Here is a 27,971-nt window from a genome sequence, read left to right as displayed (position 1 = left end):
ATATGCAAATCGTGGCAGCAACAAGCTTCTTCCCTTTCCGGAGTGCCCGCAGGCTCCTCCCGGTCCCCGCCGTCGCCTAGCGAGCGGGCCGGGGGCTTGCACGGTCTCCGCAGCGCCCCGAGACAAGCCACCTAGGCTCGGCTCCGCGTCCCGGAGCGCCACCACGTCCGAGAGCGCCACCGCGGGATCTCACCCGACCCGCCCCCGGCGCGCGCCCCGAGCCCCGCCCGCACGCCCGGCAGGAAAGGGCGGGCCCGCGCTGCCGCCTACGCTCGCTCCCGCCCTCGGACTCTGGGCCGGGATCGCGCGCGCCCGACGCCGCACGGGAGCGGCATGAGCGCGCGCCCGGGCCAGTGACCGGCTCTGGGATGGACTGCCGCTCCGTCGGGCGTCAGAGGACCGAGCGCCCGCCCGGCCGCCGCCGGCTCCTGTTCTTCCCGCCCGCGGGCCGCAGAGAAGGAAGACCGGGCGACCCCGGAACCTCGGCACGCCGCTGCCTCTCCGCGCTCCCCGGCGGTCCGGGGGCGCTGCGCCCTCGCCCCCCGGCGGCCCGCGGCGGCGTGTCACGTGCCTCCCCGCTGCTCCTCCTCTTGCTCGTGCCCTCTCCGCGCTGGGCCGCCGCCACCCCGCGCCGGCCGCTCGGGGACTGGGAGCGCTCACGCCTCGGACACGCGGCACCCCTGGCCGGGCGCAGCGGCGTGTGGAGGTGCCCGCCGGGCCTCGCCCCGCGTGTAGCTGCTGCCGTCGGCGCCCTTCCCCCGTGCAATGGCACGGCGCTCGCACTCGCTTCCAGCAGGAGAGGTGAGGCCCGGGCGCGGGAGGAGAAGGAGACTCGTCTCGCGGGGCTGGGCGGCGGGGCGGGGACCTCGCCTACAGCCTCCGGGAGGAAAGGCCCGGCGAGCCAGAGGGCGGGTCAGCCGAGGGCATCGGCATCTGCCCGGCGCGTGGGGTGAAAGTCCGGGCCCGCGCTGCTCGGCCGCGATGGCCGGGCTTAGAGGAGAAGAGACGAATTCCGGAGAATCCCAGGCGCACGTTACCGGGCGCTGAAGTTGGAGGGAGGTGCCTGCTGAGGCGGGGAGGTGTACCCGCCCACTCCTAGGGTCCGCCTCTGGGCGCCGCCTTCCAGGCGTTCTGTTTGGCAGCGCCCAGCCTGATGGCAGCTCAGGGGAAAGGGGTGTGCAGGTGGCTGCATGTTTGAGGAGCACTCCGGGAAATGAAGGGATTGCTCTACAGTTAGACTTCAGATTTAATGGAATCCTTAATTCGTTCGTGGAGTCCTAGCGTCTACCCTGTGCCTGGCGCTTTTCTAGGTGTGTGGGGTGTGGTATATCAGTCCACAAAATCCTTTCCCTCTGGAGCTTAATTCTGGCAGTAAATATGTGTGTGGATATATATGTATGAATAATTTATGTATATGTAATTTATATATTATTTTTATATATTCATAATTTGATAAATGGTATAGGAAAAAATAGGATAAGGCTTGGGAAGTGAAATGGGTCTCCAGTTGTGTGTGAATTTAAATAGTGTGATTAGAATCGATTTCATTGAGAAGGTGGCATTTAATTAAATGCAGTCATGCATCCCTTCAGGACAGTCACCTACTGAGAGATGAGTCATTAGGTGATGTCTTCCTTGTGTGAACATCGTAGGGTGTGCTTACACAAACCTTGATGCTACAGCCTACTACACACTAGACTATCAGATAGCCCAGTGCTCCGAGGCTACAAACCTGAACAGCATGTCACTCTACTGAATACTAGAGGCAGGCTGAACACAATGGTATTTGCGTATTTAATGCAGAAGAAGTCCAGTAAAAATAAGTGTTCTGGTCTCATAGACCATTGTCGTGTGTGCCCTCTGTCCTGCGATGAAAGGTAGTTGGGAGGCACATGACTATTTAAAGGAGGTGAGAGGGATCACTACCCTGGAGATGAGGAAAGTAAACAGGTTCAACTTACTACATAGCAAATTGCTGATGAAAGAAAAATATCAGTACAGTCAACAAATTTGGCAGAATTATCACTCTGAACAGTCTATACATATTCATTAGTAGCCATCATTAACCACGCCTTTTTCATATTTTCTTCAACACATAGGCCCGGTAAATGTTGACAGCATCTAAAATTTAAGAATATCGTTGGCCGGGGAAAATACTCATTAGAGTCACAAAGTGAAGAAACTTTATATACGGAGAGTGGGGAATGAGTGGTGAACTCGGTGTCCATGTACTTCAGTAATTAGGAGTCAGAGATGAGTTTGGTTTTTATTTCTGTATTTTGCCTTTTGTTGTGCTTTTTCTGACAAGCTGGTAATTTCCAATTTGTTTTTCTCTCAGTACAAGAGTATGGGGCAAAAAGCGAGTGTTCTTTCTCATGGATTTGCTGATCAGTCGGTAAGGTGGTACTGTGTAGTGTCAGCAACCTCATTCTTCAGTCATCATAAAAGATGAGTATGGATGCATAAAAATGGAAGCAGAGTGGAGACACAGTTAAAGGAAGCGTGTATGCTCATTAACAACTAATGAGAGTTTCCCACCCATTTGTTTGCTTGGTGCCTGAGGTTCTCAGTTGGGCTGCTTAAGGATGTCACGAGTAGGAAGATTGTATTTGGTTTCCTCATCTGTCCATGGCTAACTTTGGGCCTGTATTGTAATCTTGGGTTTTTTTTTTTTTTTTTGAGACGGAGTTTCGCCCTTGTTACCCAGGCTGGAGTGCAATGGCGCTATCTCGGCTCACCGCAACCTCCGCCTCCTGGGTTCAGGCAATTCTCCTGCCTCAGCCTCTTGAGTAGCTGGGATTACAGGCACATGCCACCATGCCCAGCTAATTTTTTGTATTTTTAGTAGAGACGGGGTTTCACCATGTTGACCAGGATGGTCTCGATCTCTTGACCTCGTGATCCACCCGCCTCGGCCTCCCAAAGTGCTGGGATTACAGGCTTGAGCCACCGCGCCCGGCCAATCTTGGGTTTTTTATATCCTCTTGGTATGCTGAAGGTCCTCAGAAAGGGAAATTCCATGTTACACGTTAACACAGCTCAGTTGACTTGCTTCTTGATGATCAGTGAGGAGTCCAGGAGTTGGCTGCGTCCTCACATACTGCCCTTTGACAGAAGGCAAGAGGGCATTTCCTCCCCTCAGCAGGGGTTGGAGTGCCCACTGGGAAGTGGCCAGACCTTTTGTCTACTTTTCAGAGGCAGTATTTCTTGGAAATAAGCTTGCTGTTTCTGGTGCCAGTCTTTTTGAAAAAGAACAAAAAGGCAGGGCGAGGTAGCTCATGCCTGTAATCCCAGCACTTTGGGAGGCTAAGGTGGGCGGATCACCTGAGGTCAGGAGTTGGGAGACCAGCCTGACTAACACATGGTGAAACCCTGTCTCTACTAAAATTACAAAAATTAGCTGGGCAAGGTGGCAGGTGCCTGTAATCCCAGCTACTTGGGAGGCTGAGGCAGGAGAATTGCTTCAACCCAGGAGGTGGAGGTTGCAGTCAGTGGAGATCACACCATTGCACTCCAGCCTGGGTGACAGAGTGAACTCTTGTCTCAAAAAACAAAAACAAAAAGTTTATATAGTATCCAAATTGGCGTTACAAAGTAGTCATGTGGTTGTTTTATGTGGGGGTGGGGGTGAAGAGGTTACGTTTTAAATACATGGATGATTGTTTTCTTACTAGAAACAAGGAATTTGGGTCTAGAGTAACCCTGTCACTCTCCACAAGCCATTGCAGACTCGGGTGTTTTCAAGTCCCCTGATGCATGGGACAGTCCAGTAGCATTCTAGGGCAGGTGAGGTGGTTCTTAACAGGTTGCCTAGAGAAGTGTTTTCATTCATTCGCTCCCACTGTTTCTCAAGCTACGCCCCTTCTGTGTTGGGCAGACAACCTGGTTCTTTTCTCACGGAGGCCAGATTTAGTATCAGGACTGGAAATAAACTAAAAAAGAGGTACCAGATTTAAGGGAGCTCATTTATGTGAAAAGGGAAGAACTGAGGACAAAGGAGTTCATCTCAAAATTTCCCTCTAGACAGTCTCATAATCCAGATCGTAGAAGTCATTACAGTTCAATTACCAAAAAAAAAAAAAAAAATTATTCCTAGCCTGCTGTATGCCAGGCCCTTTGCCAAATGCTAAAGATAAAAAAGGAGCAAGACTGGCTGCTCCTGGGCAGCTTAGACAAATACATGATACAGGTGAGGATATAATGTAGTAAGTGCTGTGAGGAGCTGTCTGTACTGAGCTGAGAAGACAGGTATGGGAGCAATCAAGGTTGCTCCCTTATCTGGGTGGAGGAAGCAGAGAGAACCATAAAGTGTTAAAAAAAAACCCCAAAATGCCACACCTGGAACATAATGTATACTCAGTAAATTGGCAGTTTAATAAAGAAGGGTAAAAAGAATGCTTAAAGTTTAACAGTTGGGAAAGAGGAGCAAGCCATGCCTAAGCATGCAATTGTAGGAAATAGAATAGCTTAGGTAGCTAGAAAGAAAGCTGAAAGGATAAGCGTGGTCATAAATAGCAAGGGCTTTGTATGCCAGGTCAAGTTCTTTGAATCTAAGGGCCCAGTTTTACCAACAAACACACACAAGTCATTGCACTTTATATTCTGTCAGTCTGCAAATGGTTCTTGATACACATATGGATTATTGCATTTCTTGCGCTCATCTTGATGCTTGCAATGACCACAACTACCATCGTCTTCCCAAGTTGGGAGTAGGCTGGGGAGGACTTGCGTAGGCTGCAGCGAAGTATCAGATGTGTAGGGTTCAGTCTACATCACATTTTTGTTTACTCTCGATTTTGTTAAGGAGTAATTAGGGGTGAAGGACTGAGAGTAGAAGCTGGAGCACCTTTCTGGTTATTCAGAGGCCTGCTGGGGAAACTTTTGACCTTTGAGTTGGCAGGTGACCCTTCTTGCTCCTGCCATTCTTCTGCAACAGCAAACCTCAGACTGGTGCCAGTTTATGGCAGCATTAGAAAAGTAATGACAAATATGTGACAAGATTCTCCTATACTAAGTTGATTAAATGGAAGTTCTTTAGATTGTTCGTCTTTTTTTTTTCTTTCAGTGTCATAATGTCTTTTTTAGTATATATTTAATAGCAGTAGTAAGCAGCTATATTTAAATGTTCTTTCATGATAAGATTAAAAATTGGCGACTCAAATATTGTTCCAATATATATTTTTTAGATACAGGCCCTTGCTTTGTCACCCAGGCTGGAGTGCAGTGGTGCGATCATAGCTCACTGCAACCTCAAACTCCTGGGCTCAAGCCATCCTCCTGCCTCTCCCTCCCACGTAGCTGTGAGTAGCTAGGACTTCTTTTTATTTTTTTATTTTTCAGAAATGAGGTCTTGCAATGTTGTCCAGGTTGATCCTGAATACCTGGCCTCAAGTGATCTTCCCACTTTGACCTCAAAGTATTGGAATTACAAACATAAACTAGTTCACCTGGCCCAATTTTTTTTTTAGTGACTTTAGCAATTCATAAAATCCAAAAGCTAAGAAACTGTACCATGTAGTATACTGCCTCTCTCAGATGAGTACCTTGAAACAAGAAGTTTACAAAATGGATGAGATCTGTGACTAAATGCACAAAAATGTATAAAAATGGTAATATAAAAATTGTTAGAACGTAGCTCTCTAAAGATAGGTTTTTGCAAAGACATTACAAGAAAAAATGCTGTTGACTGATACCTCTTATGATTAAAGATGAGAAACTCCTTAACAAAACACTAGCAAGCCAAATCCAGCAACATATAAAAAGTGCAAAGTACTTAAAGTATAATGTACATTAAAGTATAATGTTCCTAAATAAATGGAAAGACATCCATGTTCATTGATCTGAATACTTAGTATTAAAGTGGCAGTACTTCTCAAACTGATCTACAAATTTAACACAATCCCTATCAAAATCCCAAGTGCTTTTCTTGTAGAAATTGACACAAGGATCCTAAAGTTCCCATGGAAGCCCAGGAAAACCAGAATAGTCAAACAGCCCTGATAAACAATAAAGTTTAAAACCCACACCTTGGGAGGGTGAGGTCTAGTCTGTAGTGAGCTATGATTGCACCGCTGCACTCCAGCCTGGGCAACAGAGCAAGACCCTGTCTTTAAAAAAATCAAGAGCAACAACCAAAAAAGACACTTCCTGATGTCAAACTTAAAACAAACTTAAAAGTAATGAAGAAAATGCGGCACTGGCATAAGGACAGACATATAGATCAATGCATTAGAATGGAGAGCCCAGACACAAGCCCTCATGCTTACAGCTCACTGATTTCAACAAGAGGGGCAAGACGGTTCAGTGGAGGGAATGGTGCTGGGACAGCTAAACAGCCACATGGAGAAGAATGAAGCTGAACCCACTACCACACACCATTTAAAACCCTAACTCCAAAATGAGTCAGAGACCTAAATGTAAGAGCTAAAATTGTAAAGCTCTTAGAAGACATGGGTGTAAATCTTCGTGTACTTGGATTACCTAGTGGTTTCTTACGTATCAAAAGCACAAGAAACAAAAAAACAGATCAGTTGGACTTCATCAAAAGTAAACTTGTGCCACTCGTGGTGGCACGTGGCTGTAGTCCCAGCTACTCTGGAGGCTGAGGTGGGAGGATCGCTTGAACCCAGGAGTTCTGGGCTGTAGTGCACTATGCCGATTGGGTGTCCGCACTAAGTTAGGCATCAATATGGTGACCTCCTGGGAGCGGGGGACCACCAGGTCGCCTAAGGAGGGGTGAACCGGCCCAGGTCAGAAACGGAGCAGGTCAGAACTCCCGTGCTGATCAGTAGTGGGATCGCGCCTGTGAATAGCCACTGCACTCCAGCCTGGGCAACATAGCGAGACCCTGTCTCTAAAAAAAAAAGAAAAAAAAGTAAACTTGTGTGTTTCAAAAGACAGTATCAAAAAGTGAAAAGACAACCCACAGAATGGGAGAAAATGTTTTCAAATCATAATCAGATAAGGAACTTGTATCTAGAATATGTAAAGAACTCTTATAATTCAGTAATCTGAAGACAACCCTATTAAAAAGAGGTAAAGGCATGGGGCACAGTGGCACACGCCTGTAATCCCAGCAGTTTGGGAGGCCGAGGCAGGCGGATCATGAGGTCAAGAGATTGAGACCATCCTGGCCAACATGGTGAAACCCTGTCTCTACTAAAAATACAAAAATTAGCTGGGCATGGTGGTGCACGCCTGTAGTCCCAGCTGCTGAGGAGGCTGAGGCAGGAGAATTGCTTGAACCTGGGAGGCAGAGGTTGAGGTTGCAGTAAGCTGAGATTGTGCCATTTCACTCCAGCCTGGGCAACAGAGTGAGACTCTGTCTCAAAAAAAAAAAAAAAAAAAAAAAAAAAAAGTAGGCAAAGGACTTTGTCTTAGTCTGTTTTGTGCTTTTGTGCTGCTATAAGGGAATGAATGCTACAGACTGGTAATTTATAAAGAAAAGAGATGTATTTCTTACAGTTCTAGAGGCTAGGAAGTTCAGAATTGAGGGACCCATCATAGTATCTGGCCAGGGACTTCTTGCTGCTTCATAACATGGTGGAAGGCAAACTCATTCTTTTGCCAGAAACGTACCCCCAAGATAGCAGCATTAATCCGTTCATGAACAGAGCCCTCATGGCCTAATCACCTCTTAAAAGACCAACCTCTCAACACTGTTGCATTGGGAAGTAGGTTTTCAAAACATAAACTGTGGGGAACACGTTCAAACCATAGCTAACTTGAATACACATTTCTCTACAGAAGGTATTCAAACGGTCAACAAGCCTATAAAAAGATGCTCAACATCATTAGTCGTCAGGGAAATGCTAATTGAAACCACAGTGAGATACCACTTGACACCCACTGGAGTAACTAATTTTTTAAAAAACCCAGATAATAGCAAGGGTTGGTGAGGATATGGAGAAATTGGGACCCTTGTGCACTGCTAGAGAGAATGTAAAATGGTATAGCGTCTTTGGAAAACAGTCTGGCAGTTGCTGAAACAAACGTAGAGTTATCATTTGATCCAGCAGTTCCACTTGTAAGTATATACTCAAGATAATTGAAAACATAACGTCCACATAAATCATAATAGCTAAGAAGTAGAAACAACCCTAGTGTCCTTTGATAAATGGATAAAATTTAATATGGCTATACAATGGAGGACTATTCAGCAAAGAAATAAAAGTGCTAACACGTGCTGCTACATGGATGACCCTTGAAAACATGCTAAGTGAAAGAAGCCAGTCACAAAAGACTGTATATTATATGATTCCGTGTCTATGAAATCTCCAGAGTAGGTAAACAAGAGACAGCAGATAGATCAGTGCTTGTCCTGAGTGTGGTTGGGGTCAGTGGGGCAGGGCTGGGGGAATTGGAGGTGACAGCTAAGGGCTACAGTTTGTCTTGAGAGTGAGGAAAATATTCTAAAGTTGATTGTTGGGTGGTTGCACAATTCTGTGCCAAAACCTGTTGAATTGTATACTTGAAATTGGGTGAATTGTATGTCTCAGTGAAACTTACAAAGTACCAGGTAGGCTTTGGGATATGCCTTACTTTCTCAGGGTGCTGAGTTGCTTTTGTTTTGCATTAAGTATGTTTCGAGTTTACTGTCTTTTCCACCCTAGAACTAAGCCTGTCTGCTGGATGTCTGCAGCTGGAGCGCAAAAGGAGAGATTTCACCTCTTCTGGGAGTAGGAAGCTCTACTTTGACACTCATGCCTTAGTGTGCTTACTGGAAGACAATGGTAATCCTCTCATTCGTCATTTAGCGCCTTAGAAAAACTCTATAAATTATGACTTCTCTTGTGGTTTCATTTAATTTCTCCTATTTCTTTTGACTTTTATTTTTTATTTGTATTTTGTTTTATTTAGAGACAGGGTCTGGCTCTGTTGCTCAGGCTGGATTACAGTGGCGCAATCTTGGCTAATTGTAACCTGCCTCCCAGGCTCAAACCATCCTCCCACCTCAGCCTCCTTAGTAGCTGGGACTACAGGCACATACCACCATGTCTGGCTAATTTTTATACCTCTTTGACTTTTAAGCCTATGGGTCATCTTTTGATCAATCTCCATTTTTTTTTTTTTTTTTTTTTTTTTTTTTTGAGACGGAGTTTCGCTCTTGTTACCCAGGCTGGAGTGCAATGGCACGATCTCGGCTCACCGCAACCTCCGCCTCCTGGGTTCAGGCAATTCTCCTGCCTTAGCCTCCTGAGTAGCTGGGATTACAGGCATGTGCCACCATGCCCAGCTAATTTTTTTGTATTTTTAGTAGAGACGGGGTTTCACCATGTTGACCAGGATGGTCTCGCTCTCTCGACCTTGTGATCCACCCGCCTCGGCCTCCCAAAGTGCTGGGATTACAAGCTTGAGCCACCGCGCCCGGCCAATCTCCATTTTTTAAGTCCTCATTTTTTACTTAAGGACATTTTTGCTTCATCAATACAATGGAGACTTCTCACACACTGTCTCTTTGTCCAAGTGAAGTGTATTTCTGTAGCATCACCATGGAAGTACAGTGTTACAGTTAAAAATTTAGACACAAGTCAGCAAAGCTGAGGAATGATTTGTATGAGAACAGTGTCTGAAGCACAGAAGTGATCGTTTTATTACTCTGCATCTTCTGTACGTTTAAAAATCCTCTGAAATTGAAATGTTGCCAAGTAGTAGTTTTTGATAATCTCAACTTACTGTTCTTTTTTCTTTTTAATATTCAAGCTAACATTCTCCCTTATTGCTGTTAAAAGATTGCTCTGGTATATTTGGTGTTCATTGAAAATGCACTTAGAATGTAGGGAACATTCTCGTACTAAATCACATTTAGACAAATACACGAATTTTAATTCTCTATATGGTGACACATTCTCAAAAATCAGAATTTCAAAATAGTGTTGATTATGCTTGTGAAATAAATTTGCCTGTGTTTTTACTTCATTGTGTAGTTACTTGTCCGGTTGTACATGTTCATATCAGAAAAGCTGCTCTCTGTAGAGGTGCTTTACATGCCTAAGACAAAGTGATGGAATGAATTAGTCTGCGCTTTGGGGAGAGGGCAGCCGTGGGCTCAAGCCTAATTCTGCAGACTTCTAGCAGCAAAGCTTAGGAAGCCTTTTCCCGCTTCTCAGTTTCCGTTTGCCCATCTGTAGTACGAGTGCAATAAGAATTCCAAAGATCTTTTTGAATATTAAACAAGATAATGTGCATGAATGAACTTTGGAAAAACTGTCATATGCTATGTAATACTTTTCACAGCTTTTCCTGTCAAATAGTAGGTTTTTTTCACCAAAACTTCTTACAGTTCAGAATTTAAAAGAGAAAAATAGAAGTGAGAGGGGAGCACGTAAAGTTACCCTGATAAGGCCAGGTGAAGTGGCTTATACCTGTAATCCCAGCACTTTGGGAGGCTGAGGCAGGAAGATCACTTGAGCCCAGGAGTTCAAGACCACTCTGTACAATGTAGTGAGACCCTGTCTCTACCAAAAAAAAAAAAAAAAAAAATCCTGAGAAGCAGAAGTCTTCCTGCTTTTCTTGATTTTAAACCTTGAGCCATGGTTATTTGCTCCTTTCAAGACCATGGTGTGAGGGCTGCACTGCAGTAGGGAGGGGCTGTTCAGTCCAACATGGGTGGGGGGGTGTCTGAGATGACTGGCTGAGTTGAGGCCAGGAAGGACTTTTCAAGGCATATTTACCCCGTGTCTTCAGATTAACACAACTTCTCATGTGCCCGTGATCTCACTCACCTGGTTCTGTCCTATTCCCTCATGTCTGCAAAACTAATGTTTGTCTCATAACTCATAGGTTTTCAAGCTTCCTCTTTTTCTCATCCCTTTCTCTTCTCACAGGTGGTTATAAAGTATATGGCTTTAAAGTTTGTTTTACAATCAGCATCAGTTCTCTTTCTGTCTTTTTCTTTTCCTCGTCATTGCCAAACCATTTATTTTTTTCTTTCTTTTCTTTCTTTCTTTCTTCCTTTCTTTTTCTCTTTCTTCCTTTCCTTTCCTCTCCTCTCCTCTCCTTTCTCCTTTCTGACAGTCTCACTTTTTCACCCAGGCTGTAGTGCAGTGTGGCAGAGTCTTGGCCTACTGCATCCTCCACCTTCCGGTTTCAAGTGATCCTCCCACCTCATTTTCCTGAGTAGCTGGGATTACAGGCATCCACCACCACACCCGGCTAATTTTTCTGTATTTTTCCTTGAGACGTGTTTTTACCATGTTGGCCAGCTGGTCTCACACTCCTGACCACAAGTGATCCACCCATCTCGGCCTCCCAAAGTGCTGGGATTACAGGTGTGAGCCACCATGTCTGGCCACCAAACCTAATTATGTTTAAAGATGAACTTTTTTTTTTTTAATTAAAATTTTTTAAAATTTTTATTTAGGTTAAAATAGAGATGAGGTCTCACTATGTTGCCCATGCTGGTTTTGAGCTCCTGGGCTCAAAGATCCTCCCACCTTGGCCTCCCAAAGTGTTAGGAGGCATGAGCCACCATACCCAGCCCTTGAACTCTTAATAAAGTTTTAAAATTTGCAGAAGTTTAGATTGAGTTTTTGAAAATTAGGAAGACAGACAAGAAGAAAGAAAACAGATTCAGAGCTAAGCAGTGTTAACATTTTGGTGGGTAGCCTTTTCTATTTTTTTCCTAGACATGTGCATGACACATGTTGGAAAATTAAAGGCTTTTGATTAAAGTCATGGGAATAGGTCTTTGGAGGTTTTTTCCTTCTCCTTTAAATCTGTGTCTTTGTTTTTTTTGTTAATTATAGTCCCATGCTTCATCTCATCCAGATTCCATTAATTAAGTTTATTCCAAAAAATACACAATTAATTACAGGAATCAATAGATTCTTCTGAAATTCTTATAGCTGGAAGTATTTAATAGAACATTTTCCAGGCACTCAGATTTAAGCATTTAATTAAAATTTATGTGAAATACAGCCAGGCGCAGTGGCTCAAACCTGTAATCCCAGCACTTTGGGAGGACAAGGCGGGCAGATCACGAGGTCAGGATATTGAGACCCTCCTGACCAACATGGTGAAACCCCATCTGTACTAAAAATACAAAAAAATTAACTGGGTGTGGTGGTGCATGCCTGTAGTCCCAGCTACTTGGGAGATTGAGGCAGGAGAATTGCTTGAACCCCAGAGGCAGAGATTGCAGTGAGCCAAGATTGCACCACTGCACTATAGCCTGGGTGACAGTTCAAGACTCCGTCTCAAAAAAAAAAAAAAAAAAGATGTGAAATATGAATTGTTATTTAGCGTTTTTAAAGACAATACCAAGTACTGCATTGAATCTCTTTCATTCAGTTCAGTATCATTTATTGACTATCAAAGGACATATTTTTTTCCACTTTGGGTCACCCAGACTAGTTACTGAAGAGAATTGTGGAGGAAAAATGCAAGAAATGATTTTGTTTTGTTTTGTTGTTTTTGAGACGGAGTTTCACTCTTGTTGTCCAGGCTGGATGGCGCAGTCTTGGCTCACTGCAACCTTCACCTCCTGGGATCAAACGTTTCTCCTGCCCCAGCCTCCTGAGTAGCTGGGATTACAGGCATGTGCCACCATGCCTGGCTAATTTTGTATTTTTAGTGGAGATGGGGTTTCTCCATGTTGGTCAGGCTGGTCTCAAACTCCTGACCTCGTGATCCTCCCACCTCAGCCTCCCAAAGTGCTGGGATTTACAGGCGTGAGCCACCATGCCTGGCCCTGATTTTGTCTTTTAAGTAAGTTAGCCATCAGCTATATTACTGTTTATATAGTCAATGATTTGACTGCCTTATGCTGGACGTAAAAGAGCTGAGCTTTCCTATTTAAGGCAATTATTTTTTAATTACATACACATTCTAAAATTAAAGAGATATTGTCCACTGTAGAAAATCTACATAATTCAGAGAAAAAGAGGAGAATAAAAATTACTATGAATCTTTGTTGAATTATAAAAACAGTAATTTTGGGTCTTGCTTTTTTTCACTTGACATTGACTTGCCTGCATTGTCTATGTTTCTAAACAGTCTCTGAAAATATGACTTTTGATAGCTAGGAAGGACATTAGAGATCATCAGTCAGCAAAGCCACTGGTACCTGGGGAAGCCAGCTTGGATATTTTGTGCTTGCTCTGAGTGACGGAAACGTCATAGTCTGTGGCTCTGCCCTCCTCCCCACCTCCTACCACACTGTGCCATACCCCTGCTCCCAGATCCAGACATTCACATGAATGTATGTGTTTGCTGTGGGCTTTTGTAGCTCTAAACATGATTTTTTTGTTTGTGTGCTTACTTAGGGTTTGCTACTCAACAAGCAGAAATCATTGTGTCTGCATTGGTCAAGATCCTGGAGGCCAACATGGACATCGTCTACAAAGATATGGTCACCAAAATGCAGCAGGTTAGCCTTGTTGGGTGGGTTAGCAAGTTAGGACGGTGAAGATGGGGTATTATTTGTAGTAATGTTTTAATGTAATTTGCTGGATAATAGTTGGAAAGTATATAGTAACTTTTACCATGATTAAGAGGCAAAAGATTACAGTGGCATAAAAAAATATTGGCCGGGCGCGGTGGCTCAAGCCTGTAATCCCAGCACTTTGGGAGGCCGAGGTGGGTGGATCATGAGGTCAAGAGATCGAGACCATCCTGGTCAACATGGTGAAACCCCGTGTCTACTAAAAATAGAAAAAATTAGCTGGGCATGGTGGTGCGTGCCTGTAATCCCAGCTACTCAGGAGGCTGAGGCAGGAGAATTGCCTGAACCCAGGAGGCAGAGGTTGCGGTGAGCCGAGATCGCGCCATTGTACTCCAGCCTGGGTAACAAGAGTGAAACTCCGTCTCAAAAAACAAACAAACAAACAAAAATTAACTCAGAGCTATTTAGTCAATTTTAGGACCATTAGGCTTCAAAGCTCACTGTTAAAAATCATTTCAGTGAAACTAATAAGTGGAGATGGACCTGAATTATAATATTATAGCATCATGTTCACAAGGCGTCAGACCACCACCCTTTTAACCGTGATTCACTTGGTAACGATAACCAGATATGTGGGGTTTTGGAGGGTTTTTTGAGACAAGATCTCACTCTGTCGCTCAGGCTGGAGTGCAGTGGTGCAATCTCAGCTCGCTGCAGCCTCCGTCTCCTGGGTTCAAATGAGCCTCCCACCTCAGCATCCCAGTTAGCTGGGACTACAGGTGTGCACTACCACAGCTGGATAATTTTTGTATTTTTTGTAGAGATAGGGTTTTTATGACGTTGCTCAGGCTGGTCTTGAACTCCTGGGCTCAAGCGATCCACCCGCCTTGGCCTCCCAAGGTATTGGGATTACAGGTGTGAGCCACCTCGCCTGGCAAGATAATGTGCTTTTCTTCTTTTCCTTCTCCCCTTTTGGAATAGAGAATGATCTTACTCACCTTCTTATTTTATCCGCATTCTCCTGGTTTCTCAATAAGAAGATAGCACATTGAGATGATAGAAGTGGACTTTTTAGGGTAGACTAGATTATGTGTTTTGTTTTTCTTTTCCTAGGAGATCACTCTTCAGCAAATAATGTCGCAGATTGCGAATGTGAAAAAGGATATGATTATTTTGGAGAAGAGTGAATTTTCAGCCCTGAGAGCCGAAAATGAGGTAAAACAGAGCTTCTCACACTTAGATGATTCATTATATTAAGACATTGAGATGAAATATACACACACAAAAGAGCACACTTAAGTGTCCATCTCAGTGAATTTTCATCAAGTGTACACGTCTGGTCAGATCAAGCAGGGAAACTTGACCAGTGTCGCAGAAGTTCTTCTAATGCCTCTCGGTTGCTCCCCTCCACCCCCCACCCCCTGCAGAGGAAATGCTGTCCTGGCTGATAACACCACTGACTAGTTTCCCCTGTTCTGGAACCATTTGATGGAATCATGCTGTGTGTCTTGTAGCAAGAGATCATTTTTTTCATTGTCTGTAGTCTTACATGAATATGCCCCATCGTTCTATTGTAATGTACATTAGAATTGTTTCCAGTTTTGGGTTATTTTGAATAATTGCTGCTGCAAAATCTCTCTTTTGTTTCTTTACATAGAGCATAAGGGATGAGCATTTAAATAGGTGCTTTCTATGCATCTTCCTTTTATTTTCAGTCCGATTTAAAGTCCCATAGGGAAGGCCATTTATTGCCTGTTGACCCTAGCCTCCTAAAAAACCTTCTAGCAAAAAGTAAAGTGGTAAAGTTTCCAACTCTCTAGGTTGTCCTTGAAATCAGTTATTTGAGGGCAGAATTAGTGGAAAGATAAACTGAAGGAGGTACTAAATAAAGCAGGGTCACTGAAGGCAAATGTGTATGCCAAATACAACTGGGATAACTTTAGCCTTCAGGATGAATTAAAACTGATTTCAAGATGTATGTGTTATAATGCCATTCTGCAGTCAGTACAAGTGTTCTGAATGAAGGAAAAACTTGAAGAACTTGTGCATAAATACATGTTGTAATATTTGTTGATTACTGCATTTTATGCTGTTCTAACTTTCTAAAGACGTCTTTTTTTAATGTGTTTGTAGAAAATAAAACTCGAACTACATCAGTTAAAACAACAAGTAATGGTAAGATTCACTTTCCTGTTGGCTTGTTTGTAATTATATAAACTTATTAATAAATATATGAGAAATGTTTTTAAAAACCTAATCCTATGTGAAATGTTTGTGCAATGTGCCTCAAAAGTGCACATTGAAAGATTAAGAACACAGTCAATGAATGAATTATTGTTGTCTATAACCATATTCATTAAGAAAACTGTATTCTAGGAGAAATTAAGTCTTTTTTTTTTTTTTTTTTTTTTTTTGAGACAGAGTCTCGCTCTTGCTGCCAGGGCTGGAGTGCAATGGCACGATCTCGGCTCACTGCAACCTCCACCTCCCAGGTTCAAGCAGTTCTTCTGCCTCAGCCTTCCAAGTAACTAGGATTACAGGCACCCACCACCACGCCTGACTAATTTTTGCATTTTTAGTAGAGATAGGGTTTCACTATGTTGGCCAGGCTGGTCTTGAACTGACCTCAGATGATCCACCCACCTCAGCCTCCCAAAGTGCTGGGATTACAGGCGTGAGCCATTGCACCGGGCCGGAATTAAGTCATTTTTAAGTCAAGGATTTTCTAAAGTAGCCACATGGAAGGAATCCTTAAATTCTCTTAGACTGTCTTTAAAGAATCACGCATGATTTTTAAATGCTTACTGTGCCAGTTATTTGATGTTTTTAAATATGAAAAAAATGGATGTTAAAAACAGGCTTTGATGCATATCAGAGAAAAGGCTCTATGTAAACCAGATTTTCATATTTTGCTGCTTTGAGGCCATCTTTGCTTTCCAAAGTTGTTTAAGATCAGCTTCATTCATAAGTTCCATTCAGAGATTATATGAGGAGTCTTGAGGTTAAAAGCAGCAACAGGCCAGGCATTAAAAATTAGCTGGGCACGGTGGCATGTGCCTGTAATTCCAGCTACTCGAGAGGCTGAGGCAGGAGAATTGCTTGAACCTGAAAGGCAGAAGTTGCAGTGAGCTGAGATCACATCATTGCACTCCAGCCTGGGTGACAGAGCAAGACTCTGTCTCAAAAAAAGCAGCAACAACCCACTCTAGACTGGCATAAGCATATAAGGGGGTTATTTGTGTAACTGGGAAGTTCTGGGACAGGCTGCCTCCAGGTGTGGCTTCGCCAGAGTTCCCTGATGCCAGTAGGCGTAGGTCCATTTCTCTGGAAGCCCCTGGCTCTGTCCTTCCTGGGCTGCCTCCCCTAGGATAGTGGCAGTGTGGGCGGGCAGTGGTCCCGGCGTCACATCCTCAGAGGGTTTGGATTTCTTACTTTGGATTTCTCCTTCTTTGTCGTTTGCCTGCCTTTTAGGATGAAGTGATCAAAGTCCGAACAGATACCAAATTAGACTTCAACCTAGAAAAGAGCAGAGTAAAAGAATTGGTACGTTCTTTTACTAAATTTCTTTTTGGAATGTAATGCCTGGTTAAGCCTAAGTTTATATACATGTCACAGGTACTGTTAAATATTTTTCTGTTTATCAGTGTTAGGCTATATTTTCTCTGTTATAATAATTTTGGATTAAGACTGAAATTTGATGCTTTCAAAAGTGACATTAAAATTAAAATCTTAGATTAGTCCATTTGAATCCTTGTTTCAGAAATACTAGGTATATTTATATAAGACATTAATGAAGAAATCAAATGCAATCTTGATCTATTTAATACTTAAATCCTCATAGGTCTTGATCTTGCAAGAGTTAAGTTGATTATCTCAGACTTTAATAATAAGTCATTAATATTAAATAATATTAAATTATACACTGGAATTCAAGATTAAAACATTTCTGTGTTGTCTTTTAAACACAAATAATAAGTCATTAATATTAAATAATATTAAATTATACACTGGAATTCAAGATTAAAACATTTCTGTGTTGTCTTTTAAACACAGTGAGAAATTGTGGGTGCTTTTGTGTTTTTGTTTTGTTTTGAGTTGGAGTCTCATTTTGTAGCCCCGACTGGAGTGCAGTGGTGCAATCTTGGCTCACTGCAACCTCCGCCACCTGAGTTCAAGCAATTCTCCTGCCTCAGCCTCCCGAGTAGCTGGGATTACAGGTGCCCGCCACCATGCCCAACTAATTTTTATGTTAGTAGAGATGGGGTTTCACCATGTTGGTCAGGCTAGTCTCGAACTCCTGACCTCAGGTGATCTGCCAACTTTGGCCTTTCAAAGTGCTGGGATTACTAGAGTGAGCCACGTGCCCAGCCCACAAGTTGTGTGTTTTAATAAAGATATGTGTCAGGTGCCTCTAGTGATTTTTAATCCTGTCTGAATGTTCAGCTGTCTTCTTGCTCAGACTTTATTTTGATTTGGTAATATCAGGTGCCTTTTTTATTCTTAGCATAATGAGATAGGGCAGAGAGAGCATCTTGTACTAACACAAAACTGAAAACACATGCAGAAGCTGAGTACTCACAACTGTTCGTTGTCTTCTCATTTTTCACAATTTTCCTTTAACTGAAATGTGCTCTAACGATAAAAGACATGAATATTAAAACTCAAAAAAGTAACCCACTTGTGTTTTGGAACTGGCACTGGATTTCAAGAGTTAATCTGAGCTTCATTATACAAAATAATTATTATGTCTGTGTTACCTGTCTTTCTAGTCTTACAACAGTCTCCACCCATAACAATTAAATCACCTAGTATTGCTTAAATAGTTAATGACTATAGCACGTGACTGGTGTTTGGAAGAGGAGAAACTCTTGGTTACTTCTATCCTCATGGGTTGTGTACTCAGGCAGAACTGAATTCACTTGATGTAGGGAGATGACTGACTGTAGCTAACCAGTCTGGGAAAAAATACATCAAAGACATCAGGAAATACAGGGCATGAATGTAGATTAAAGGCAGTAAATTTTTTATTTTATACGGAGTCATTTTAATAACATAACTAGGCTGATACGTACATTTTTCAATGATGTAATATTTAAATTTTACTCATTTTAAGTCAGTGACAGCACCTAGCAAACAAAAATTTTCCAGAAATTTTCATATTTTTAGTTTTTAAACCAAGGCATTCAAAATGATAAAATTTCTGCCAGATGAGGTGGCTCAAGCCTGTAATCCCAGCACTTTGGGAGACCAAGGTGGGTGGATCACCTGAGGTCAGAAGTTCGCGGCTAGCCTGGCCAACGTAGTGAGACCCTGTCCCTACTAAAAATACAAAAATTAGCGGGGCATGGTGGCAGGCACCTGTAATCCCAGCTACTCAGGAGGCTGAGGCAGGAGAATCGCTTGAACCTATGAGGCAGAGATTGCAGCGAGCCAAAATCGCACCACTGCACTCCAGCCTGGGTGACAGAGCAAGACTCTGTCTCAAAAAAAAAAAAAAAGATGAAATTTTATTCTTTAAATACTCATATTTTTCAGTTATTGGATATATAGAGTGGATCCATTCAGTGTTCTCATAAAATAAGAAACGTAAAGCTTATACTATTTTGCAAATTTGATAATGCAGCACTCAAAATACTTAAAATAATTGTTTGAACTTAATAGTTAAATATGCAGATAAATATAATTTACCTGTTATGATTTTATCTGGATCGACTTATATTGACCTTAATCTTCAGAAAGCAACAGTGCACAGAGTTTGAATTAATTCCTGTGCATCATGACAGTAACTTTTTCTACATGATATAAAAGTGTCTTCGTGGTATATTTGAACAGCAACTGTGACCATGAATTGTTCTTATAGTCTTTTTTTAGTGTTTCATTATTATTATTTTAATTTCAATAGGTTTTTGGGAAACAGATAGTATTTGGTTACATGAATAAGTTCTTTAGTGTTGGTTTCTGAGATTTTGGTGCACCCATCATCCTAGCAGCATACACGGTACCCAGTATGTAATCTTTGTCCTTCATCCGCCTCCCACCCTTCCCCCCAAGTCCTCAAAGTGCACTGTACCATCCTTATGCCTTTGCATCCTCATAGCTTAGCTCCCATCAAGCCAGTGAATTTATGTGATTTAGTAACCTAGCTGGGAAGTTTTTCTTGGTAATCATAAATTTCGATTACTCTGAAGCACAGAGCAAATTATACAGCTAGTATGTTTGTAACATGCATTGGTGAAGATGAGTTGTTTGGCTCTCATTCTTTTGGTAAAGTTAAAATGTTATATTAAAAATTGAAAATTAACTGTGATATTTACAGCCAGTTCCAAAAGCAGAATGGCATATAAATTTTTGGGCCATGGGGATGTGGAGCTACATAGATGTTATTTTTAAAATCATGCCAGTGTCAAGATTTAGGCTTTTCTTTTGTGGGTGAGTCAATGTTTAGTTAATGAAGACAGAGGTTTAGTGGTGCCCAAAATCTTGTTCCACGCCGCCCTCTAGTGGTGATTTGATGCATAGCACTCTCCTGATCTGAAAGCCTGATGTTTAAAGAGCATTGTTGGTCTTACAACCTACCCCTGGCTAAGGGTTTTGGGGTTTTTTTGCTTTTGCTTTTCTTTCTTTCTTTCTTTCTTTCTTTCTTTCCTTCTTCTTCTTCTTCTTCTTCTTCTTCTTCTTCTTCTTCTTCCTCTTCCTCTTCCTCTTCCTCTTCCTCTTCCTCCTCCTCCTCCTCCTCCTCCTCCTCCTCCTCCTCCTCCTCCTCTTCCTCTTCCTCCTCCTCCTCCTCTTCTTCTTCTTCTTCTTCTTCTTCTTCTTCTTCTTCTTCTTCTTCTTCTTTTTTTTACTTCTAAGCAGTGCTTTTTAAATACTTTATCTCCCAGTAGTCCCAGGAGAACATTTTATAGCTATAAAGTTTCTGTATTCTTCAAAGCTATTTTTTTCTCTCTGTAACAAGGCTAATGTAGATCTTAAAAGTCTTCATATAAATTGTAGATTGTCTTTTTCTCAGTTAAATCCTGTTACCCACTACTAAGGAAATAAGTCTGATTTCAATCTTATTGTCCACAAAACTGCCCTAAATCTTTTCACTGACAGTAATAACCAAAGGCGAGATACTTTGACTCTGGGTAGAATTAGTTCCTTTAGTAACACTGGATTATGACTATGCCCAAGTGGGTTTTTAAATTGTTATTAAAACCGACATGTGCAGGAGGCTAAGACAGGAGAATTGCTTGAACTTAGGAGGTGGAGGTTGCAGGGATCTGAGATCACACCACTACACTCCAGCCTGGGACATACAGTGAGATTCCATCTTAAACAAAAAACCAACATGTGAAGAGTTAGTGTATTTGTGTATTTATGTTGTGTTTTATAATCACAACACAATGTCTTTGTTGTAGAATAATAATCCTTGCAGCTATTTTTTCCCCAACTTCGTATCTTTCCTATCTTTCGTTAAGCCTCAAGTAGTGACCTGTTTTGCTGCTAGTTATGATGGGATGGCTCCTAAATTGAATTGAGTCTCCATCTTCAATCTCTCAAAACCAAAAAGCATATTACTCAGCATCCATCTAAATTGGTCCCCAGGGAGTGCTGCTACAATAGTGGGAAGGACCTAAAGACATGACAGCAAAGATATGAAAAGAGGAAAAAAGCAGGGAGAAGTGACAGGTGACTAAGGAAATCCAGATATTGGAGGAATGAGTAAGGGTAAATAGGAAACTGTAGCCAGCACCGTGGGTCATGCCTCTAATCCCAGCACCTTGGGAGGCCAAGGTGGGTGGATTGCTCAAGCTCAGGAGTTTGAGACCAGCCTGGGCAACATGACAGAACCCCATATCTATGAAAAAACAAAAGAAACCTCAAATAACAGGTATAAAGAAGCAGGCAGGCTGCTTCATCCCAGAGGTGACTTTCTGGTGTTACATATTCTAGGAGGTACTGAGATCAGAATATTTAAGGCACCAGAGAAGGAGAAGAGAAGGGAGTAGATCAGAATCTGACCTGTATTACATGTTTATTTCAGTATTCATTGAACGAAAAGAAGCTGCTGGAATTGAGAACAGAAATAGTGGCGTTGGTAAGAAATGAGACGTTGATTTTTCCCTGTCATTGTACACATCTTTGCGTCATCCTGTGCATGGTTGCTTGTAATGATAATAGGAAGTTACATGCAGGTTTACCATCATGGGATTTTTTTACATTGTGCTAAAATACATACAACATAAAAATGATAATTTTAACCATTTGTAAGTGTACAGTATAGTGGTATTAAGTACTTTCACATTTTGGGACAACCATCACCACTGTTTTATCACAGAACTCCTTATTTTGCAAAATTGAAACTGTCCCCCTGATACATTCCCTTTTGCAGCCCCTGGCGACCTTGATTCTATTCTATGAATTGGACTATTCTACATACCTCATATAAATAGAATCATAGTGTTAGCCTTTTTGTGGCTGGCTTATGTCACTTAACAAATGTCCAGAAGGTTCATCCATGTTATTGCAATGACCGGACTTTTCCTTTTTAAGGCTAGTGAGTATTCCATTCTATGTATATACCACATTTTATTTATTCATCTGTCAAGGGACACTTAGGTTGCTTTCACCCACTGGCTTTTGTGAATAGTGCTGCAGTGGGCATGGGTATGCAGATATCTGTTGGGATCCCTGCTTTCATTTCTTTTGGGTATTTATGCAGAAGTGGAGTGTCACAGGATTTTGGTTATCTTAATGAAAGATAATTATATATTAATGATAATTATGTGTTATATATTAATAATATAATAATTAATATATTAATGATATATATTAATGATATAGTAATATAATATAATATATTATAATATATTAATATAATATAATATATTAATGATAATTATATATTAATGAAAGATAAAAAAATACTTGGTTATCTTAATGAAAGATAATTATCCTATGAAAGATTTAAACTTTCTTAATGAAGGTTTTCCTTTTTTTTTTTTTCTTTTTCTTTTTTTTGAGATGGGGTCTCCCTGTGTCGCCCAGGCTGGAGTGCAGTGGTGCAATCTCAGTTCACTGCAAGCTTCGTCTCCTGGGCTCAAGCGATCCTTCACCTCAGCCTCCAGAGTAGCTAGGACCACAGGTGCGCGCCACCACGCCCTGCTGGAAAGTTTGTTTTTCTTGACAGAAGTTTTATTAATAAAGTTTAAATCTCAGTAATTGAAGAATAGTGAGGAATGGAGAAGTCACACTGTATTTTTAATTGGTAGCATACATGACTCCTTCTCCACACTGTATGGAACCTGCGACCTCTGAAACCCACAAGAGTCTTTCATGAGATAATTCTAGAATCCTGGGATGTTTCTCCAGAATACTTTTCTACTCATCCAAGCATAATTATTTCTTTATTCTCGCCCTGAATTGGTAGCCATAGGGAACAATTTAGTTGCTCTAGGAATTTTAGTGAAGCATTCCCAAGGTTTTTATGCATTACTGCAGTTACACAACCCCGTATAGCATCAGCCAAACCCACTGCCTTTTGAGGGTTGATTATGTATCCAGTTTCACTGTATTGTATTTGGGGAAGGGCGCGAATTGGCCCTTGGTATCCAAGCCTCATAGTAATGAAGCACCTGATATGTGAACATGAAAAAAGAAATAGCTCAAGACAAGCACTGCTGCTTTTAGATGATCTAAGACTCCATTTCTTGAAAACATTTTTGACTGCTACATATCTTTGACTAAGGAGGATTTAGAAGGATGAGACATAGCCGTTGCCTCTGAGAACGGGCTGGCTTCATAATACCACATCATTTGTAGAGCAACCTGGAGTTACAGAAAGCTTTTTCACAAAGATGATCGCATTTGATTCTCCATACAGCCCAGGTAAAGGCAGGGCCACTGGTTTGGTAGTCTTGTTTTGTTTTCTGTTTTCATTTTTTTCAAGTAGAAGAAAACGAAGGCCTAGAGAGGTGAAGGGTCCTGACAAAGGCAGTGCAGCATGAGGATTTTAGAACTGAGACTAAAGCCCAGGCTTCGCCAGGTTTCCCTGTGACTGCACCCTGTTAGGAAGGAGCTATAGGATGGAGAGCAGAGGGGACGTGCCATGGTCTAACGCTGTGACTCTCTTTGTTTTAAAAGCATGCCCAGCAAGATCGGGCCCTCACCCAGACAGATAGGAAGATAGAAACTGAGGTTGCTGGCCTCAAAACCATGCTTGAGTCACACAAGCTTGATAATATTAAGTATTTAGCAGGTAAGCTATTTTACATCTATTTAAATCAACCTGAAAAGAAAATAAATTTAAAAAATAAGTTGACAGACACTGCATTGATTCCAACACTTTTCGAAATACTTTAATATCTCTCAAATTGGAAGGCATTTTACAATTTCCAGTAGATGAAGTTTAATTGGCATTTTTTCTTTCTTAGTAGTAAAGTAATGGTGTACTTTCCTAATTGATAGAATCAGAAATTTGATAAGATACTGTGATTGAACTATAATTATTTGGGATTGTTTGTTTGTTTGTTTTTGAGATGGAGTTTCCCTCTTGTTGCCCAGGCTGGAGTGCAATGGTGAGATCTCAGCTCACCGCAACCGCCGCCTCCCAGGTTCAAGCGATTCTCCTGCCTCCACCTCCCAAGTAGCTGAGATTACAGACATGTACCACCACGCCTGGCTAATTTTGTATTTTTAGTAGAGACGGGGTTTCTCCCTGTTGCTCAGGCTGGTCTCCAGCTCCCGACCTCAGGTGATCCTCCTTGGCCTCCCAAAGTGTTGGGATTACAGGCATGAGCCACTGCACCCAGCCTTGTTTTTTTGTTTTTTGAGACAGAGTTTTGCTCTTGTAGCCCAGGCTGCAGTGCAGTGATGCAATATTGGCTCACTGAAACCTCCACCTTCTGGTTTCAAGCGATTCTCCTGCCTCAGCCTCCCAAGTACCTGGGATTACAGGTGTCCCCCCCACCATGCCCACCTAATTTTTGTATTTTTAGTAGAGATGGGGTTTCACTGTGTTCTCCAGGCTGCTCATGAACTCCTGTGATCTGCCTACCTTAGCCTTCCAAAGTGTTGGGATTACAGGCGTGAGCCATTGCACCTGGCCATGTGTGTTTTCTTAATAAAAAGATACTCCTTTAAGTAGCTCTTAATAGCACTAATAGTATTCTTGAATTGTTTTTTTCTTACAGGGTCTATCTTTACGTGCCTAACAGTGGCTCTGGGATTTTATCGCCTGTGGATCTAATAAAGTGTCTATTTAGAGATTTCTGTTTTGCCTTAAGAATCCCAGATGTTGTCCTTTTGTTTTCTTGTCACAAATTTGAACCCGGATTTTGACTTACTGCATATTATTTATTTTTATGTGAATTATGGACCCATAACCAGGACAAAGAAGTCAGCTATGCCATAGTCGTTCCTTCCCTCCTGTTTGCTTTGTCGACGTTCTGACTTAGCAGCGGACAGCGCGTGGAAGACCCCACTCAGCTGGACCAGGGAGCCTGGTCTCGCCTGTGGTGCACTCCAGCAGCAGACGTTGGTGTAATTCTCTGCAACTGAAATCTCTGGCACATCGAGGATTTGCAGTCTCCATGTTCAGGGCGCAATGGCTTGAATCAGTACTGGAAAATCACTGAAGCTAAACCAAGAGCACCAGATCCTCTTTACCTAAATACCCAGTCTTTAACACGAGCTAGTCTCTGTTCCAGAGTATTGTTGCAGCGGTAGTTGGTTGTTGTGTTAATAAGACAGCTGTGCCTCTACCTTCTTTTCTTTTGATTTCCATTGTCTTGGTAAGTTATTGTTAGGGTTATTTTTAACGTGCCTTCCAGCCAGAAAAATCAACTGTCTAATGAAGCATTGCAATTGTAATGGGGACTGTTTTGCCTCTTAGAATGCAAGATTTTCCCTCCTCCCTTCCTCTTCTCCATCTGTTTCCCTCATGATTTGAGAACTGTAATAATACTCCACTGGCGGCATTACCTACCTAGAAAACCTGCTGATTCTTCGCATGGAACTCTGCTTCAGTTTGCAGGACAAAGTCCACTTCCTTCTGGTCTTCAGTTACTTTTTATACAAGGAAGGCACTCAGCTCTCCATGTGTAAGATAACTAGATGAGGCCGGGCGCGGTGACTCAAGCCTGTAATCCCAGCACTTTGGGAGGCCGAGGCAGGTGGATCACGAGGTCAAGAGATCGAGACCATCCTGGTCAACATGGTGAAACCCCGTCTCTACTAAAAATACAAAAAATTAGCTGGGCATGGTGGCGCGTGCCTGTAATCCCAGCTACTCAGGAGGCTGAGGCAGGAGAATTGCCTGAACCCAGGAGGCGGAGGTTGCGGTGAGCCGAGATCGTGCCATTGCACTCCAGCCTGGGTAACAAGAGTGAAACTCCGTCTTAAAAAAAAAAAAAAAAAAAAAAGATAACTAGAAGATGGATGCATATTTCATAAATGAAATTTATGTCATTAATGAGTATGCTCTTGCCCACAACCAGCTCAGGCTTTCAAAATTCGAGACGGTCATGCCACACAGCATCCTAATCTAGATTGAGTAATTCTGTTGTTACGAACATTCTCATACCTACCTTACCTTCATACCGAAAACAAGTAGATACAACTGGACTTATTCTGGAGAAGCACAGTCTCATTTAATTTACTGGTACATGGGCAAGAATAAGCATTTTAGAGACAATGACATTGACAGAACTCTTTCTGCCTTTCTCTACATGCGCATGCCCATAGTCTGGTACAGTGAAGGAGTCACAGGAAGATTTCTTTATCCGATTGGTGAATACAGTACTCATTGCTAATGTTCCAACCACACTGATTAAAAAAAAATAGTTACCTTTTGTCCTTTGGATGTCATTTCTAACCTTTAGAAAATTAAGTCATTGCCCTTTTAGAGAATGTTTGTGTAGTCCAAAGATTCTGAGCACTATATATAATATGAAAGTCAAGTATTTTTTGCATGAGCAATAGCAGTTTCAAAGTGAAATATTATAGGTCAATCTTTTTCAAGTAGATCAAAAATTATCTTAACTGTTTAATATTTTATCAATATATTGTCCCCCTTTCAGAGGAAAGTCCCCAGAAGAGACTGCACACTTAGCAGTCGCCCTCATTATCAAAGGCCGAGGTGAGTGGCATCCCACCACATTCTGACCAGCTTCATGTCAGTATAACGACTTAGAGCTTGGAGAAGGGCCACGGAGCACAGACACCCTTGTCAAGTCACACATCCAAGAGGAAAAGGGCCATATGCAATTATGTTTCAAGGTAAACACTAACCTTGTGTAGGTTAATAACAGTGAAGCGTCTTTGTATCCGGATAAAATATTTTTAAAATAACATGGTGGGGTGACATTTTTGCGTCTGCTAAAAGTTTTCTCACGTATCATTCTTCCTGGTGATAGCAGGCTGCATCATGCTGGCACTTCATTTCAGTGTTCGATTTTGCTGTGGAGTTCTTTGCTGTACAGCAGAGCCTTTTTTTGGCCTTGGGAATTGAATTCTTTTGATGGTGTGGATTGCAGGCATATCTGGAGTGAGGAAGGTTCAGGACCATGTTCACTTTATTTAGTCAGACGTATTCCATTTGAAAAGCATTTGAGCCCAAAATACAAGTGTACCCTTCCCACTTGTGGCTCAAGCATCTGTGAGCAGACTAGTCTTGCTCAGACTTCCTGAGGCTGGGTGCAATGGCTCATGCCTGTAATTCCAGCACTTTGAGGGCCAAGGTGGCAGATGACCTGAGGTCAGGAGTTGAAGACCAGCCTGGCCAACATGGCGAAACCGTGCCTCTACTAAAAATACAAAAATGAACCAGGTGTGGTGGCACACACCTGTAATCCTAGCTACTGGGGAGGGTGAGGCAGGAAAACAGCATCAACCCCAGAGGCAGAAGTTGCAGTGAGCTGACTGCAGCAGCGAGACTCGCGCCCAGACGTGATCTGCCTGGGCGATGGAGCGAGACTCCACCTCTAAATAAATAAATAAAATCTCCTGAGCTACCCGGGCTTATACAGATTCAGATTACTTTAGGAAATTGGGCATTAGCACTAGGAAAGGGGAAGATGCCTGGCAAAACTTCTAGCTAGCAATGTATGTCTAGCACATGGGGAAATCAACCATAGTGAGATCCTGAACACACATCCCTCCAGGTGCCGGTGGAGGGAACGTGGTGCGATGCCTGAAGCAGAACTCACGTGGACGGAATGTATTTCCTTCTCATGCACGAATCACTCGTCTTTTCTTGGAGGGCTCCTCTGCATTCCTGCTTCTCTTCCCTCCCTTCCCCTCCCCTCCCTTCCCCTTCCCTGCCCTTTATCTTTTCTAAAGCGACTGAACTCCAATTTCCATGCTCTCCTGCTATGTGAATAAGCAAAACCTGTTTGTGTGTACGGTTCTTTACACGACTTTTCGTTTCTGTATTGGTTTTACTGTCAACCAGTGTTCTAGCTTAATATCTAGCAAAACTAAATCTGAATGTACTCGCTTTTTCCGTTAAGTACGCCAAGCACCTCAGTTGAAAGGCTTGACTCAAACCAGAAGTCTTGCTGGAATTCATCTTTGAACACTTGAAACACAGAAACCCTGAGCCACA

The 27,971-nt window shown here is 42.4% G+C and overlaps 1 protein-coding gene across 4 annotated transcripts; it reads left to right on the top strand.

The window, feature by feature from the left end:
* The first annotated feature begins 2 nt into the window (after nt 1-2).
* Nucleotides 3-27,971, top strand: MCUR1 (mitochondrial calcium uniporter regulator 1). Of its 4 annotated transcripts, none has more exons than XM_074398462.1 (9): nt 3-801; nt 8,613-8,732; nt 13,266-13,369; nt 14,498-14,599; nt 15,518-15,559; nt 16,856-16,927; nt 21,411-21,464; nt 22,391-22,511; nt 23,510-23,619. In XM_074398462.1, the coding sequence occupies exons 1-9, from the start codon at nt 369-371 to the stop codon at nt 23,545-23,547; spliced, it is 1,086 nt and encodes a 361-aa protein (XP_074254563.1). In that variant the 5' UTR covers nt 3-368; the 3' UTR covers nt 23,548-23,619. The 4 variants fall into 4 exon arrangements, with proteins under 4 accessions (XP_074254563.1, XP_074254565.1, XP_039318672.1 ...); XM_039462738.2 differs by lacking the exon at nt 22,391-22,511 and adding an exon at nt 24,559-27,971 and having other exon boundaries at nt 22-801; nt 23,510-23,624; XM_074398463.1 differs by lacking the exons at nt 16,856-16,927; nt 22,391-22,511 and adding an exon at nt 24,559-27,971 and having other exon boundaries at nt 27-801; nt 23,510-23,624.

This window comes from Saimiri boliviensis, chromosome 4 (genome assembly GCF_048565385.1).
Source record: "Saimiri boliviensis isolate mSaiBol1 chromosome 4, mSaiBol1.pri, whole genome shotgun sequence".
Lineage (NCBI taxonomy): Eukaryota > Metazoa > Chordata > Mammalia > Primates > Cebidae > Saimiri > Saimiri boliviensis.
This window is presented reverse-complemented; position numbering and strand designations above follow the sequence as displayed.

Coding starts and splice junctions, on each gene's coding strand:
- MCUR1 (XM_039462738.2), top strand. CDS start 369: ATGGACTGCCGCTCCGTCGGGCGTCAGAGGACCGAGCGCCCGCCCGGC. Junction 8,733..13,265: donor GTGCTTACTGGAAGACAATG/GTAATCCTCTCA, acceptor GTGCTTACTTAG/GGTTTGCTACTCAACAAGCA. Junction 16,928..21,410: donor AGAGCAGAGTAAAAGAATTG/GTACGTTCTTTT, acceptor TGTTTATTTCAG/TATTCATTGAACGAAAAGAA.